This window comes from Lampetra planeri, chromosome 9 (assembly GCF_965212315.1).
Source record: "Lampetra planeri chromosome 9, kcLamPlan1.2.h2, whole genome shotgun sequence".
Taxonomy (NCBI): Eukaryota; Metazoa; Chordata; class Hyperoartia; order Petromyzontiformes; family Petromyzontidae; genus Lampetra; species Lampetra planeri.
Window position 1 is genome coordinate 11486398 of NC_136115.1, and position 18712 is coordinate 11505109.

The window sequence follows — 18712 nt, forward strand, 5'->3', positions numbered from 1 at the left end:
GCCATCACCTTCAGTTGTCAGTGAAGCAGCATCCATTATCCTCTGCCTCTTGTTCCCACAATCCCTCTTCCTGTTGTGCATTCCGTCGCAGCCGGGGGTAGATGGCCTGGCAGAGGCTGGGCACAGACTGGAGCCAACTCTGCCCACGGCTAAAGAGATTCACAACCAAGCCGAAATCTCCCTGCAGAACAACATCCTGTCCCGCGCAATCGTGAGTCCACACCACACTCGTGAAAGCCCAGGGCCGTTCGGTGTCACAATTAGAGCCCCGATTCACAATTGGTTTTTGGGTGAGATTGCACGAGTAGAATTTGTCGTACACCCTCCTCCACCCGACACAGCCAATTCATAAAGTTGTAACGGGAGCAAATGTGCAAGTTTATTACTGCTTCAGCAGCACCACCGGTCTGTTGTTGAAGAGTAATCCACACATTTAGCAATTGTGTGCAGACATTTCGTTGGTCGTCAAAAGCAGCATCATCATTATCATCATCAGGCAGTTGCCAGAATTGTGATGATTCGATACTGCTCTATAACACCGGTGTGCTAAAGGAGCAATACATTGGCACATTTGTTCACAATGATGTTATTGTCTGTGTCGGGTGGAGGGTGTATTACACACACTTTACCGACGCGATCTCGTCCAAAAATAAATTCTGAATCATATTGGTCGCGAAGGCCTACGTGTTAAAACAGAAACCCGTTCCACTGGTATGCCGACTGGCGTTGACGGTGGCGCAGTGATCAGCATGAACCTGGAGTTTGATTCGCAGCCACGGCTAACATCTGTGGCGAGTGATACGAGAACCAGTTCAGGGCCCCACTTCGCCAACCAGCACGGTGAAGTATGATTACACGTTGCCTGTGAGTGACACGGCATGGGAAGGCCTTCATCCAGCAGTGCACTGACAAAGGGCTTTGACATAGTGGTCATGATGACGGACAATGTAAAGTGGTGGTGAAGCAGTGGCTTTGTTACTCATTTTTACACACACTGCAATATAAAGTATTACAAGGAATACTGATTCATCATTTAAATTACTCTAATGCGCAACCAGTACCTGAGTTTATTTATATATAAAACTTGTAATTATACAGCAGTTGATACATTATCTTCATGTTCTTCAACATCTTTATTAAGGCTGATCTTTCTTGCAGGCACTTGCAAACATAGAAACCTCAACTGGACAGAATGACTAACACAGGACGATAATGTGCAAACGACTGGAAAAAAACTTGAACACGTTTTAACTGTACAATGCAGGTCTGTTGAAAATAACAAGCCACATGGATCGTTCCTCCTGTGTTATACAACAGATAATGCCGATTGCATTGGTGGTTTAAGTAATGCCCACTGTGGTGGTGAAGTTAACAAGTGGTTTTCCTATGGACTTGCCCAGCCATATGAAGGTGGAATTTCCACCAGTGGCTCAGGGCTATGAAGAGGAGATGCGCAGCGCCTCAACGCGCATTTGAAATCACTGGCTTTCTTGTGAACAATTTATTGCGTTTGTCTCGTTCCTGTGAAAAATCGCTAATGTAATACTCCGAGCCCATGCGGTCTGTTTCTCTTGGCCACTGGGTGGAGTTGGTCATTGCTGTGGTTGAATTTAAAATCGTATTTATTTGTATGTACATTATCTACGTGTAGAACTGTTTTGACCTGATACAAATTTTACATTCCAAAAGTAGAGTGACTTATTAGGTCAGTTAGCATTTATTCACAATATCCAGAAAAACTTAAACGAGTCTAAGCAGAAAACCGTAACTACACCAAACTTCTTACTTATTAGGACTCATCAGTGTAAGTATAACCACCATTGTTTACTTCTGTCATTTATGCCAAAAGGGATGAGATTCTGACTTGCATGCATTTCTGACTGGCTGATGAGTTGCCTTTCCAACTGGTGGAAGTTGTGTCATTTGGGTTTTTGGCCTCAGGCAGTGCCAGGAAGACTGCTCCACACGCCTCCTTCATCCACAAGGGGCAGCAATAGGCCATGATGGCTAAACTGAACTGATGAGTCTTAATAATGATGAAACTGGTACACACCTGCCTGGTGCTTCTGCTGTCTAAATGTGAAATTCCACTCATGATATATTGAGCTGATCACAAAGCTGTGTGGAATGTGCAGGAATGATTGTCATCTTAACATGCAAAGCATGCTGGGGGTGCTTTTGTTGTTGACAGCTGTTTGTATATTCTTACCAACATCATACCAAGAATAATATGAACATACTACAGAATCAATTCTCAAGTCTTGTCTAAAGTTATTTCAATGCCAGCCATTTTAAAATCCTCGGGGGGGGGGGGGGGGGGTGGCGGCGAATGGTGAACCAATAACGTCGCGGACACGAGAGAGGCCTGTGTGAAATATATTCATGACGGGTCAAGCAGGTTGTGATGAATACAGCACCATCTGCATCTGATGCAGCGGTGAAGTAAAATACAAGGCATGAGAGAGAGCGCAACAGTCTTGAGGCCAGGAGGACTTCTTCCGACAGAGAGTGAGTGCGGACACGGTCAGCGTGACGGTGGATCACGAAGGGACACATTGTTAAAGGTGCAGGAAGGCGACGCTTTAACTGGGCCTTGCTCACAAACGAGCGCCTTAAGTTTGGCTCTAGGAAGGTTGAGGCTTCCTCGCAACAGGTGATCGCACACCCAATGACATACCAAGTGGGAATGGAAGGATTAAGTTGGTAATGTTAACAAGCGTCCATTAACAAAAAACATTCATCCGACTGTAATATTTAGATGTCACTTTGAGAGATAAGATTAATTTACACGCTAACTAGTATTACCGATGTTTTAAATTTTTACGACATTCATAGCTCTCAATAAGTTACTCTTTCCTACCAAAATGTCAGGTGTAATGCCAAACAAGCAGCAGCATACGGACAAGGTTTCATATATTAAAAAACAAAAAGTTCTGTAGGTATTAGTTTAAGCGCTTTGCATATACACTGCACATAACTGCAGGAATAAGATAACTGCGCAGTTTGTGTAATAAACCGTTAACGTTTTCATACGTATTACATCGGTAACGTACATTTTATGCACAACGTCCGCCTCGGATACAACGAAGTTCCATATTAGGCTGGCCAAGCGTTAAGTCACTCGAGTGGCGTGGTATCAAAACGGGCCATCGGTCCCCTGCTGGGGCCGTCACCGTAAGTCGATGATGGTGGCCCACAGCTCCGCCTTGAACTGCACATGGTCGCACACCTGCGGATAACGCGCACACACCATCAATTCTAGATTTGAAGCTTTCGTGACTGCAAGGATTCATACTCTTAGATTTTTTCGGTAAGTCACGTAGGTAAAAAATACAAAATTTAATAAAAAATAATAAAAGTAAAATAAAAATCACGACGTTTCGGAGGCAACACAAACTTGATATGGCAAGCGTGCTGACGGTTCCACCTGAAGACGGAAGCTTGTGTTGCTTCCGAAACGTCGTGATTTTTTTTTACTTTTATTAATTTAATTTTTTTTTACCTACGTGACTTTACCGAAAAAACCTAAGAGTACACACCATCAACTCCACTCCTCGCCCACACTCGCACACACGACACAAGCACACGTACATTCAGAGAGTCTTACGCTCACGATATGTGACGCATTGTGCCTGCACCAATCTGAAACACAGTGGTTTGTGCACTGCTCTGAACCTGTATACCCACGTTAAATTCCTGGACAACATCTGTGGTGAATAATAGTTGAACTGTTACTAGCTCCCCTCCCCCTTCAACACGCAGTGACCAGCATGGTGAAGTATGGTTAAACAACAGTCATGGAAAGGCCTTTATCTGGCTATGTATTGGTCAAGGTCTGAAAAGATCTTGCATGCAGTGGCTTCATGTGACCTCTGCAGTCACCACATAAATAAATTCTGGAATGAGCTGGTGACCCCTGAATGGTAAATTTCGTGACAAAGCAAACAGATCATCTGGTCATTCACAATCTAATTAAACACACGATCCGTAAGAGGTAAATCTGGGCAAAATCACCGATGTTGGCCGTGAATGAGAATCGAACTCGGGTTGCCGTGTTCGTAGCTAATCGCGACACACGCAAGCGCAATGCTCTGCCGCCTGCATTACGGCGGAGAAGCGCGGGGAGTGGCAGCAGCACCTGGAACAACGGAGGCTCCTTGGAGTGCGGGTGGAAGCCCTTTTGGACACACATCGAGATCTCCTCCATGCCACACTCCGTCAGCTTGAAGAACCCCGTTCTGCCAAAACCCACGCAGAGTCTCACGTTAGGGCTGCAATTCACATCACCACGAGTTAGTGCCCCGTTACACGACACAGCGCAAGCAAGAACAAGGCCCTGCGTGAATGGCAGGATGTACATGTGGCACTACAGGCCTTAATCTATTCGTGTGGTGCAATTCGTTTTTGTACCACAGTAACAAAGCACACAGTACATGTAAAACGACAACACTACTCTTCAAGGCAGGCCACATACGTATACCGGCATATTACAATGATATTGTCAAGTCATTAATGCACTCCTGGGAATCCTGCCAACACACTTTGACATATCCCAGTGATAAAACTGCCAGTCAGGTGCATCATGGGCCAGTATTCCATCAACTTTAATCGTACACAATTATGTACGGTTCTACGCCAGGCCTAAACACACAAATTTAATCACATTGGAGCAGGATATACACTTAGATATGACCAATGGCAGAGCCAGGATTTTCAGGTAGGGGGGGGGCAACCCCTCCAGCAATGAAAAATTAGTTATTATTGTCCCTTGCTTTTTATTTGACGCGTGTGCAGCGATGGCGCAGCCATCGATCGAGGGTCGAATTCGAACCGTGTGATCGGCATCGTGCTCGCTGAAGGTGTTTGCCTTCAGGGAAGTCGTGTACTGTATACACAACTGCGCACAATTCTGTAAGTCACTTATAACTGCTTTGCCGTTACTTTTTGCCAATTATGGACTCAGACTATTCTCCTATCATCTCATAGAGTCCCTGGCACGTAATAATATGCTACACAGTGGCAGTGGGGGTCGCAAAATGCTGATTTATTACTAATAAACCCCAATGATCCGATCGAAATTAGGGATTTCGATCGGATCATTGGGGTGACACGTGTCACCCCCCCCCCCCCCCCACTGGCTCCGTCAGTGGATATGACTTGGTGACTTTCCACAGAAAGTTACCCAAGGGTATGGGAATCGAACCACCAACTCCATGTGAACATGTCATGGTTAGTAGTGTGCTCATCCATCGGCTATACAACTGTGTCATTTCATCGATGTTCTTCAGCCGTAACTCGTCGAAGCAGCGACATTGTGCCATTGTTGCGAGTGTGGGTGCGGGACGCACTCGTCGTGCTTGGGAGAACAGACGATCGCGATGGCTTCGGGCAGCATGAGCTGATAGGAGCAGTGCGTGTGCAGGTCCACGCTGGAGAGGAACGCCGTCTGTGTCGGATGAGTCTGAGAAAGGCAGCGATCACCATCAACGAGATCCGACCGCTAGTCTTGTGCACAAACGGACGTGAAATACACAAGCCCTATAAAACATCCACGATATTATTAGCACAGTTGGATACGTACGGTACGGAAGAAGTTCAACATACGTATACGCAATTTTACTGCTCCCATCCGCGGGGTAAAACATCGCGGATAACCCCATATAACAGGACGCATTTGCAACGTGACTCCTCTTGCCCTAAAAAAATCACGGATAACAGTATTGATAATTGCCATTACCTGATAATAACCCCCACGGATAACCATGCAGATTAATTGGCACATGGCCCCACTTACTCGCGAAAAATACGCGGATAAAAACAGCGCAAGTGGATAACCGAGGCGTCCAAGCCCACGGGTTCACCAAATTCCATACAACGCGGCATCGCAGGGCTGCAATAGAGAGCAACAGCGTGGGGAAGCTTTCACCCAGCAGTGGGCAGAAGAATTTAAACTCGTAACGTGGTGCCGCACAGTATCCGCTTGCTCTCGAAGAGAGAGAACGACTCGGAGGCACGAGGAGGAAGACCACAAACGAGCTGGAAGGCAGCAGGCAAACGTTGAACCGGTGCAACCAACAATTGCCCGAGTTCTGCAGTCCTCTACATATTAAGATGTCACCAGCCAATTATTGAGTGTTTACATGCATGGGAGGGAACTGGAGCACATGATGATGGCGATGATGACCGTCGGCGTAGGCTACACCCCGGGGGGATACGGCATTGGAAGCTGGCAGCATTTGCCAAGGCAATGGAGAAGAAGAGACAAACTACAGACGACTCACGTGGATCCAGCCGAGCGTGAGCAGGTCGTATCGATCCTGGATCTCAAAGAGCTCCTCCTCGTTCTCCGTCAGGCACGAGTCCGAGGAGCCTTTCTGCTTCGGCAGGATCACGTGCGTCACCGTGAACACGCCTTGCACCTGCAGGGAGTATGCACAGCGCGATGCACCAACCGCAGAGCATTGCCTCCGCTCAGCACCGCCACCGCACTGGAATGCGATGACCAAGCAATGCAGTGCCCCCTTCATATTCACATTCTGGCCACACACCAAAATTGCCAGGTTCACAGTTCGAATCCCGATTATCACTGCAGGTGTAATAGCCACTGTAATACAAGCCGTCTGCTTTATAGTGGACATTAAAGATCCTGCGATGCCATTCGCAAGAGCAGGACACATTGTGGAAAATTTGTCAAATATGAAAACTTACTGCATATTCACTCAATTGGAATCTACATTGCAATCATCGCCCCCTGCTGCAAAAAGTTGGTAGGACCCTCTAAAAAAAAAACTCAAGAGACTCCAGTGAGTATTTTCGAAGTAAACAAGCGTAACAATAAAAAACCCCTACCATTTCCCCAGTTGTTTGACAATAGATGTGTTCAGCACTGAATTCAGACAGAAAAGTTACCAGTGATAAGGTGATTGATTAGCATCTTTCAACAGTACACACAGCGACGATAACCGGCTCGCACGACACGGCATGATCAGCGTCGGCCGCGGATACCTCGGCGGCTCTGACATTTCCTCACCATTCTCCCGCACAGGATGCCGCAGGTTTCCACAGCACGAGCTGTGTTCTCCGATACTTGTGCCAGAAACTTTTCGCAGAGATTTGAAGGAACAACCACTTTTCTTTCATTGTCACCTTGAAATCCGGCATAAGTAGAAAGAAAAAAAACACACACACACCAATCACACCACACATCGTCAAGATCATGTTATGGAAGGAATTACAAACTGGCATCACCGCAGCATGGGCGTTGGTATTCAGGTCACGCTGAGGCTACAAGGGAAGGCCCAACAGCCTGAGATCGGCAAAGGGGAAACTGTCCTCGGCGTAGTGCTGTGTGCTGCTCATTACAAGCGCTGTGTCACTCCATCCCTCTGTCTGATGACCCCACGGTGAAGAGGATGATTGAAATATAAGTGGGGGTGAAAGGGGATGCTTTTTTTTCCACATTAAATAACATCATTTGGTAAAAGTTTGGACGGAAATAAATATTGTCAAAGAACCAAATGTGATTCCCGCACCTCCGATTAGCACAGATGGCTACGTACGAAAGAACTTCAATATACATATATTCAAAATAGATATTTTTTTATCAGACTGCGTAAATAACGTGCGTCGTAAACCCTCCTCCACCCGACACGGTCAATGAATAAAGTTGTCACGGGAACAAACATGACAATTTATTAATTGGCTGTGTCGGGTGGAAAAGAGCGTGCAATCTGGCCCAAAAAATCTATTGTTAATAATATTGGCCGCGACAGACCTACGTGTGAAGTGAACAAAACGCAAATCATGAAAACTAACATTTCTGTTCGCAAAGTGAAAGACAGCGAGCGCCAGAGCTAGGTCAGCTGCACGATGGCCACAGGGCATCCCCGGCAGAAGCATTCCGACCCCATCCGCATAAAGCCCCCGCGCGTGGCACTCACGCGCTGGTGACACGAGCGACGCCGGCTTGCAGGACCGGTCCACGGCGGGGGGTCCGCCGGGGGTGGTGGGTGGGGGCCGCCCGTCCGTGGGGGGGGGCTTCAGGCCCTGAATGAGCACCCCCGGTCCGGCGGCGGCAGCGGCGGCGGCGGCACCGGGGACGGCATCGTCGTGGTCCTCGGAGGAGCCGAACTGGTGCAGCACGGCGAGGCGCTCCTTCTCGCGCTCGCGCCGCCGCAGCGTCTCCTCGAAGGCGTGGAAGGCCTGCTGCTCCTGCTGCTGCCGCTGCATCTGCGCGAGGCGACGCCGCTCCTCCTCCACCTCGCGCACTCGCTCCTGCTCGCGCGCTCGCTCCGCCGCCAGCTCGCCCTGCGCACACGACGAGCACGCGACGACGCTGACAACGGCCCGGGCTCGACTCCACGGTGGCTATGAGATGTTAACGACCTCGCCTGGTATGCAGGAGGTCGTGGGTTCGAGCCTGACACCTGCATATTTGGAGTTTGCATGTTCTCCCCGTGGTTGCGTGGATTTTTATCCAGGTTCTCCGGTTTTTCCCTCCATTTAGAAACTTACGTTTAGAGTATATGGCTGCTCTAAATGTCCACATGATTAGCCACTTCGCTGAGCTATCATTTGTGGGCTGGTTGCTTCCGAAAAATAGCCATATAGTTCAACATGGGCCTTACCTGGTAAAATAAATGAAAAATGGTTTAGTTTTGACTCTCGACTTGGGCGCCTCTGTGTGTCAAGTTTGTATGTTCTCCCCCCTGTTCTGCACGGGTTTCTTCCAGGTTCTTCCCCATACTAAAACTAACACTGTCATCAGTGTTGACCAAACATCCCAATGCAATAATTATTATAAGCCGCCGGAATTACCCTTCTTAAAACGTTTCATTAAATGAAGCACAAAGCTCTGATAGGCGAATCCACTAATCGGCACTTCAAACAGCACATGGTAAGCACTGCAGCAGTGAAACTATTATCATCACCACCATCACGCACGTGTGTGTGTGTTTCTACCTGATAAATTCTGCAACCAGATCGCCTCCCCCTACCCACCTTCGTTTCAAAACTAAATCTGAGTCTTCTCTGAACGTATGAATCACCAGTTATCCACACCAATTCCCTGTTCGGTGCGCCTCCAGCCACACTGTGGCCAAGCCGTCTCTATTTAACACATGACGCATTGTGGCCTGACATTAACCAGGTGAGGTTTAAGATGTAACACGAGAAATGTATCGACGGCACTCGCATTACAAGGAGCGAGGCTCACTGGGTCGCGTGCATTGAAAGCGGCGTTGTTTATCGCAAAACAACGAACGGGAGCTCACCTGCTTCTCCAAGTACATGTTGTGTTCTTTAGCATAAGTCGCTTGGAGCTTCTTCTTCACATTCTCTGCGAGCGGAAAAACCGTCTTCAGTTTCTGCAATAGAGACGACATTCACAAAGTTACCTTTTGTGCCGCAGACGGCGATGTAGTCTTACAAGCCATGCCTACCAAAAGAGTCACAACAGCAAGAGAACACATCCGATAAATATAATCGTCCCATACAGGCCAGATGCACAGAGCAAAAGTAAAAGCTGGGCGATTGCGGTAGATGTAATTAGATACACGAGAACTCCTCCTGTCCACTGTGTGGAGGTCACTGTCATGGCAAAGTGAGTGCCCTGATAAAAGCCGCTCAGGGGACGTGTGGGATAGCGCTCCTGGAGAGATGTCGGATGTGCCACACGCAGTCGCTCCGTGCGCACGCTCTTTACGCACTCCACTATACGATTAGCGCGATTGGCTACGTACGGTGCGAAAGAAGTTCTACGTACAAAGTGTTCCACGACTCGCTCTACCGAAGCATTACTGCCACGCGCTGCTCTCGCTCACTCCAACACCCCAACGACGCTGCCGGCAGATGACATTAACGTCATCGTCTGTTTATTTTTAAGTAATTAATCCCGAATAATGGCTCGCGTTACTATTTTACCGTCGCATTAATGCACATCACGTGGTAGTGCGAAGAAATCAACTGGTTTAAAAATAAAACTGAAACGGTTTAATATCGGTGCAGATACAAGTGGACCATCGCGCATGAAACACGTCCGCCACCATCGCACATGCGCGGCGCCACGGTCAGCACCTTTGTTGTGTCCGCCTTGAAGGGCAGCGAAACCATTTTGTAGTCCTGGTGCTTGGGCAGCTTTTCAACAAACAACCTGCCGACACAACAGGCATTACGACGGAAACAAACAGTGTTCATTATATATTGGTATGGCAGTACAAGCGTCCATAAAACCTTTAAAACCGTGCAATATCAGCGACTAAAATGACACTTTAAGCTTCAAAGTATGTTTTTATTTTATGTTGTAAGTAAACTGTTTACATGCAGGTGCTAATAATTATGTCACCATAAGACATTGCTGCACTTGATGAGTTTCAACTTAGCTCTGGTTGCTGGTTTCATCATCATCAGCCATGTTTTATCCACTGCTGAATGAACGCCTCCCCCACATCATCGCCATTCCCCACTGTCCCGTGATGCCACAATCCATCTCGCTTCCGCAGATGAGCAAATCACATCGCTCCATCTCCGTAGTGGTCGTCCTCTGGGGAGTGTGTCCCTTCCTCTGGCTCACCACTCTGGACAATGGGCTATCGCGACCCTTCTTGCGATGCCCCCTGCCCAGGCCACTGACTTTTCTTAACAGTCACCCCCCATTACATTAGTTCTGTGATCCATATGAAAGGATTCAGCTCACGCTGTGTTGAGCAAAGGTCTCTTCATTGATGACCCACAGGTAACAATCCCCGGACATACAGCAGGTAACACGCCACGCTTCATCACTCCGCACTCAGAACTCTCCTCTCTCTCGCTCTCCTCCTTTATTCCCTAGTCCGTGTTCCTTGCCAGTCACCCCCCCCAGCCCCCCCGAGTCTCCAACACACACACATATATGTTCTTTAATTTTTCTCAATGGAATTCACAGCAGGCAACTATTTTACCTATTTGCTTAATGTTCAGCCTTTATTCAAATGTTTTTCGTCAATGTTTCATGTGTCCAATCAATTTTTAAGAACGTACACTCCTGCGGGGAATAACGAGTGCAGCATTTAAATTTCTTCACGGGATACAATTGGTTTTGTTTTGTTCGGATTTTATTTGTTTTGCCCGTGTCATTTTGGCGACCCAGGTCACTCTTGCAAATGGGACTCTGTCCTGGTCTCTTGGGTACTCAACTGATTAGTTAAAATAAACTTGAAACGATTAGCAAATTATTTTTTATCCAAAAGCACATAGGGGCGCGGGGTACCCCAGCGAGAGATGGAATGATGAAATCAGTATCACATGCAGTGGCACGAGAGTAACATTGGTTAGTGATGTATGTAGAACTTACTTCGCACCATACGTAGCCAACTGTGCTATTCGGAGGTGCAAGGGAAGGACAAAACACTAAACACAAAAAGCAGTTGTAAAGAAACGAGTTTTCAATGTAGATTTAAAGGTGTGTAGTGGATTCAACTGAGTCGCAGACGTACTCTTTGGAGGCAACACATTTATTAATACCAACACATGGGGTAACTACCCCTTAACACTATAACAACCTATGGTGGTGGACCACCAGGCTAACTGCATTAATTACACGGTAACTAGCTACAACGGACAGACCACAGCTCGGGTCCAGGTCCACGTGTAGGACGTAGAACATAGATTCTTCAGGATGAACAACAGCAGCCGGTCCCTCTCGGTGACTCGGTGGCTTATATCCTCTGCGGCGTGGCTGGCTCCGCCCTTTGCCACGACCACCTTCGAGAACCCTCAAGCAGGATCTCGGCCCTGACATGTGACCACCCCGAGCCCCCACTTGGGGGCCCTGTGTAGACTTTACCGGGCACGTGTCCTCTAGGATCCACCAGAGTGCCACGGCCTATAGTAACCCCATTCCCTGTGGCCGACACTCTCACACCCTATCCTGCAGAGGTCGGCACTGCACGCAGAGCGTGGTGCCATCCAGCGCTGTCAGACGGCCGCAGAAGCACATCTGAAAGCGCACGATGCGGTAACCGTTTTTGTTCAATGGTAAGCCAAAAGCCGCTGCGAGGATGATCGGAAAAGTTACACTTGATGTGTTCAGAGCCGTAATCTCGAGCACACCCAGTGCATACAGGTCAACTACTGAAGGTGGACTGGCTCAAAACGATTAACTAAACGGACAAGTGAGAGCGGACTGGCAGGATGCTCCCGTGTCACCTAGCTGCAGGAACGTACGGTACTCACGTGATGTACTTGGTGTAGAGCATGAAGGCCTCCTCGAGGTTGCCTTCTTCGTGGTAGACCGTGGCCATGCGCAGCATTTCCTTCCCCGAGCGAAAGTAGCGCTGGGGGGGGATGCTGTCCCGCACCTCCACCTGGGAGCCCTTCTGGCTCAGCACTCGGACGCGCTCCTCCGGGGAGCTGCTTCCATCCATCCCTGCGCAGCGCACACAACAGCTCCACGTTCAGTTGAGCCACTCGGTTTACGCAGGCACTGGATGTTTCGTCTCATGCACCGCACTAAAGTCAACCAACACCACACTGCAGGTCACAACACACTCACTCATCCACTCACAAACCCATTTACTCACAAACTTAAATACATTTTTACTCTATTTATTTTACCAGGTAAGACCCACTGAGTTATGAAGTTCTTTTTCAGAAGCAACCTGGCCACAAATGATTGCTCAACGAAGTGGCTTGTCATCACGTGGAAATTATGGCAGTCAAAACACCTCTGTTTGATACTTCCCTCACAATGCATGACTCCTCCCATCGTCTCTTTTCCCAAACTAGTAAAATAACCTCACTCGGACAACTTTTACGGTGCTGTTTGTTGCTGGCCACTAGGCCTTTTGGGTTTGCACTCAGAAACCATAAAAATATTGCACGTTTGGCGACGTACAGTGCGAAAGAAGTTCAACATACACACAAAAAATAGTAATTCAGTATCATCCTCATTGTGACTGAAATGCACCATGTTTGCTAAACTAATATCAAATAACCAAGGTTGACTTGTGAGTGCAGCTATACTGGGAGTGAAGTCAATAATAATTCAAATACAATATTCCTCTTCTACCATCATGTGGCAATGCTGCCTGATCATCGCAAGTGCTCTATACCTCACAGTGGGTGCATGGATTCATCCGTCCATCAATCTTGATGTCAGACTCACCAAACTGCCTGCGACACCAATTCTGGCCCATAATTACACACACACAGGGTGGGGCCCTAAGTGTCAACCTGTACAGTATATATAGTAACCCTATGTTATGAAATTTCACAGTAACACCCAAGTGTGTGCTGTAGTAAACGGCTGGGTCGCAAATGGACAAATGTCGCAATAGGAGGAGTCTTCCCATGCAGGTCCCATGAGATGGTGCATGCGTCAATGTCTCTGTCCAAAATGCAGCACAGCTATAAATAGGAAAGGTGATTTAATATTCACATCAATTGTGTATTTATATCTACGTGCCAAATACATTTTGGCCACTTTCTGACTAATATTTTCCCCTCTAGGAACCGATTAGTGCCACTAAGGTGCCTGCGGTAGCAGCTGCCCAATGAATATTGCTTGCGGTCAGTTTCTAAGTGGCGGGCTTGACGTGTAAGTATGTTCAACTTCTTTCTCACCGTACGTAGCCAACCATGCTAATCGGAGGTGCGGGGGAAGGACAACAAACTAAACAGAACAAAAAGCAGTTCTAAAAAAAAATCTATGTAGATTTAAAAGTGCATAGCTCCAACTAATGGCTTCCTAATATCGGAAGGAAGATCGTTCCAGACGGCCACAGAAGCGCATCTGAAAGCGCGCGTTGCAGTGACCATCTTTGTTCGATGGCTGGGCCAAAAGCCGACACGGGCCGTGTGTCATGAAGTTGGGGGTTTACATATGGCCCCGTGAGTCCGGTTCCGAGGCCATGTGCTTGAGGCTGACACAACATGACTCAACACCGCTTTCCTCATACTCACACTCGGGACTCCGGGTCAACTCGCAAGCAAGCAGCTTATGTCTCGATTATGCAACTACGGTGACCTTGTGGTAATACAATGTGGATGTATTGCATCAACTGGTGTGTGATGAGTAACAAAACAAATAGGTAAACAGGATGTCTCCTTCCCATGCCTGTCCCCCCACTTGAAAGAAAAACATCCAAATATATGCAACACATCCCAAAAGAGACAGTGCATTTTATCAGCAGCATTGGTTTAGCATGAGCATAATCGGGACCGAATTTTATATCAGCACAGTCAGGCCTATTTACTTTGCCACAGCTTCACTTGGTCTCTCTCTGAATGTGTGACTTGGGAGACCCGCTGTGTTCGTTTAAGGATTCTTTTCTATGACACCATCAAACAGCCCAGCAGTGTTTTAAGTCAAGGTTCACACACACAGCAGTGCTGATAACAACTGATGTTGTCATGTGGTCCAGGAGTTTGCCCCTTTGGTTTAAACAAACACTGCTGGATGACGTTGAGCCAAGTAAACTATAGTGATCAACCGACTAAAAAGGTTACGTTGTTTGTGGTTGTTATACGGGTTATTTCTCTTGTTAAACGTTGCATCAAAATCTTTGTAAAGCGTATCGCGAGATGTACGTTTGCAGGCGCAACTGTGTTGAACAATTAAACGTGCTGGCTGCAAGTCCCGTGTCGGTCAAATGTCTTGCCTGGCTCATTTATCCTCTTAAAAACGTGATAATCACGCTCATTATGTTGTTAGTACTGTACCCAGTGATGTTTTACGCATATTTTCTTGAGGATTTCCACTTTACAATCCCGAATGTTTGTGATGTTTGCCGACTACAGCGATATATTTTCCTATAAAAGTGTCGTAATGTAACATGTTTATGGCTGCTATGTTCTCCGTGGTATTTCCTGTACAAATGAAGAGTACTTTTTAAAAGTAAAGTAACCGCGGTTCACTCAATACATACGCCTGTCATTGCCTTCTTATCAAAGCAATGTTATGATTTATAACGGCTGTAAGTTAAGATACCGTCTTTAAATTATAATTATATGAACTACGATAATTCTGCAATGCCCTCCTAACTACTGCACATCACTTACCCACGACACCGCTGGATGTCAACAGGCTGTGGGTGCAGTACCCGGCTCTAGAGGGGCACGGCGTGCGCTGAATAACAGTGCTAGATGGCACCACGCCTTAAGTGCAGTGCCGACCCTACAGGACAGGGTGTGTGGGTGCCGACCGAAGGATGAGGTTATGTGAGGCCATGGCACTCTGGATGACCCGGGCAGGTACGTGACCGGTTAAGTTGACAGAGGGGCCCCAATAGGGGGCTAGGGGTGGTCACCTGATCGGGACCCAGATCCTTCCCGAGGATTCTGGAAGGTGGACGAGGCCAAGAGCGGAGCCGGCAGAGGTCGCAAACGGGTTTTATTCCTTACCCGTACCCGGCCGCACCAGTGTCGCAAATGGGTACGTCCCCGTACCCGGCCGGGTACGGGTAGCCGTTCCCTACCCGTACCCGTACCCTACCCGAAATGAGTGACAAACGGCTACTCACCAGTGACTCACGGCCTACCCGTACCCGGCCGCACCAGGGTCGCAAACGGCTACCCGTACCCGGCCGGGTACGGGTAGCCGGGTATCGGGTAGGGTACGGGTATCGGGTACCCGGTTGCGACCTCTGGGAGCCGGTCACACCACAGAGAATAAAAGCCGGGTCCCGAGAGGGACCGGGGTTGTTCATCCTGGAAGAAACCCTTCGTCTACGTTCTCCATTCAACGAGTCTCCAACACGTGGACCCGGACTGAAGTCGTTGGTACCGGTCCGTAGTAGCAGCTACTTTGTAACTCGTGTAGTTAGCCTGGTGGTCACCACCTTAGGTTGTTTTTCTGTTAAGGGGAAGTTACCCCGTGTGTTGGAACTGAATAAATGTGTTGCCTCCAAGTTTACGTCTGCGAATCAGTTGAACCCATTACAATTGTAACCACGTACAGAGCGTGTGTGTATCTTGACCGTGTGTGTATCTTGACCGTGTGTGTGTATCTTGGTCCTGTGTGTATCTTGACCGTGTGTGTAACTTGATCCTGTGTGTGTATCTTGGTCCTGTGTGTATCTTGAGCGTGTGTTTGTGTGTATCTCACGAAGTCTACCAGCGTAGTATTTCGTGTTGTATATCGCTTGTTGCTGTACGAGTGCTGTGTGTGTGCTGTGTAAGTAACCCTGTACTGTATTGCCAGGATACGTGTTGTGTTGTTGTTGTTATTACACCGCATCGTGGAATGGTATATATTGTGTATATGTAGTGTAGACGCACGGGATATGTGGGGAGCGGTGGTGCAGCGGTTAGCGCTACGCTACAAACCCGGCGAACCGAGTTCGATTCCCGCTCACGACCACCAACACCGATGACGATTATCTGAACCGGTGCGTAAAAACATCGTCACTAAGGTGAGAGAAAGGCGGCCGGGCGTGCCGCGCCGGCCTTCGTGGGTGCTGCTCGCTGACAGCACTTGCCCCCACAGTCTGTGAAGGCTACACGGAGGAGCTTTGTCTTTGTCTTGGCACGGGAGATGTCACCTCACACCATGCTGCAATATGCACTCTGTGTTTATTATCAATTCCCCGTGCGTTCGTGTACGAGTGTTACGTAATCCGATATCACCGCGTCCGTGTATTAGTAGTAGTAGCAGCAGCATTATAATAACACATTTATATAAATATATACACCACAGCGCGGCTGTGAAGCGCTCGCACCTGTGAGCCGAGCGAGGAGGAGGTGACGGCGACGAGGTGGAAGAGACGACGACAACGAGGAGGAGGAGGTGAAGGAGGTGGAGGTGATGGAGGTGGTGGTGGATGATGAGCGGCACGGAGTCTTCTTCCGGGACCCTGGCTCAGCCAGCTTAGGGACCGCGCTCATTTGCTGCAGTAGCAGCAGCAGCGCGACTCCTCCCATTCAACCCCGACTCGACTTACGCGCTTGGTTGCGGCTATCAAGCGCAAGGGGCTCTTCGACTTACGAACGAGTTCGGTTACAGAGGCGCGCCTACTCTTTGGTTTTTTCGGTAAAGTTACGTAGGTAAGAAATTTTAATGAATTAAATGACGACATTTCGGGCGCAATACAAGCGTCCTTCTTCAGGTGAGGACAACTTAGCGAAAGCACACCGCTTAAGTGTATCTCTGTGCCTGTTCGTAAGTCGAACTTTATTCCTGTCGATTATAAACATGCTGTACGGCATGTACGATAAATACGGGGAATTGCTTTAAATGTTGTATACTCTCCTGTAGATGTAGATACCACCGGTTCTTCACGTTCTCCGGATGCCACTGGGTTTTCACGTTCTGTAGATGTAGATGCCACTGGTTCTTCACGTTCTGTAGATGTAGATGCCACCACCGCCATCTATTGCACGGCGGTTGAACTTATGACTCTCGGTCAGAACAGGCAACTGGTCATACGGACCACGTTGGTTCGTATCTTTGAAAGTTCGTAAGTCGAGTGTTCGTAAGTAGAGGGGTCCCGGTATTATTCCACTCCTCCGGGAACGTGCCGTACAAATCCACACGTGTCGACTCATCTCGTCAGCCACACGGCCTTCCTTGCGGGAGTCCGTAATTCCAGCAGCATTGGTTCAACACAAGCAAAAAAGAAACTCGAGGCCAGTTTCGTCATTTCAGTGGCTCATCAGCAGGGTCAGTCTTGGTTTGAACCAATGCTGACGACGTTCCAGATGTTTAGAGGCGATGGCCCTGTCTGTTAGACACGGGGCTAAGTGCAACCAAACAGCATAGAACCTATAAAACAAAATACGTTAAACACGTTATTTGGTGCTGCTGATGCGTTGGCAGCGGTGTACAAATCACAAGCGTACTCAAAACATTTGTCAAACACATTCCTGCGGAGGGAGCTGGTAGGAACGTTGGGTTGCTCGGTCAATGGCCAGGGTCAACGGCGGCGTGGTGTATTCCGCAAATATGGCCGACTGTGAGGGCGGGCACAAGCCGGCGTGAGTAGGTTAAACGTTGAGTTTTATAAGGGCACCACGGGGTGACCAGCCCCTCCCCACCTGCCCCACCCAGCCCCACCCTCCCCACCCAGCCCCTCCTCACCCTCCCCACCCAGCCCCACCCTCACCTCTCCACCCAGCCCCTCCCTCCCCACCCAGCCCCTCCCTGCACGACGGACGGACACAATAATCCCCTGTGGGCTGGTGTAACCATGAGGTTCCTACCAGTATAACCAGTCCCTCCAGAAAAACGCGATTATGCGATCGCAAGATTCCACGCAAAATCAGCCAAAGTCCGCATATTTATGCGGGGGGCGCGTTTTTTCAAATACGCCGCACTTTCGCCGCATAAATTGCAGATTTCCGCGCGCAAAATATGCGGGCTTGCATGATTTCATAATCCCCGCATTTTCGTTGCAAAAAGTCACATATATCTTAGCAGAAAGTTGAAAAATGTTGCGTTTACTTCACACAAGCGCAGCCATTTCCCCTGTTGCCATGGGAACGTTATGAAGTGACGTCACTCATTACGCGACATCATTGAAAAGCTGCAAACCCCGCGATGCCAATGAAACGATGATGAAGAGTTTATGCAACTTTACAGTTGTAAGATTGCACTTTTTTGTTAGTAGTATGTAAATTCACATTACTGTAAGACTGTACTGTTACTATATTGCTTACGTTACTGTGCACTGAAAACACTTATTTTAACAGAAGATGTCTGTTTTGTATAGCTACCTCTGTAAAACAGGAAGCACACATT

At 48.2% G+C, this 18712-nt stretch overlaps 1 protein-coding gene across 1 annotated transcript; it reads right to left on the minus strand.

Annotated features, from left to right (window-relative positions):
• Nucleotides 1-1029: 1029 nt before the first annotated feature.
• LOC144720677 (STAM-binding protein-like) lies at nt 1030-16911 on the minus strand. The gene is made up of 10 exons (XM_078597626.1): nt 16695-16911; nt 12211-12403; nt 10075-10150; nt 9273-9365; nt 7941-8307; nt 7031-7146; nt 6282-6419; nt 5349-5461; nt 4139-4238; nt 1030-3229 (listed from the first exon to the last, which is right to left on the minus strand). The coding sequence occupies exons 1-10, from the start codon at nt 16894-16896 to the stop codon at nt 3170-3172; spliced, it is 1458 nt and encodes a 485-aa protein (XP_078453752.1). The 5' UTR covers nt 16897-16911; the 3' UTR covers nt 1030-3169.
• Between the last annotated feature and the right edge of the window lie 1801 nt (nt 16912-18712).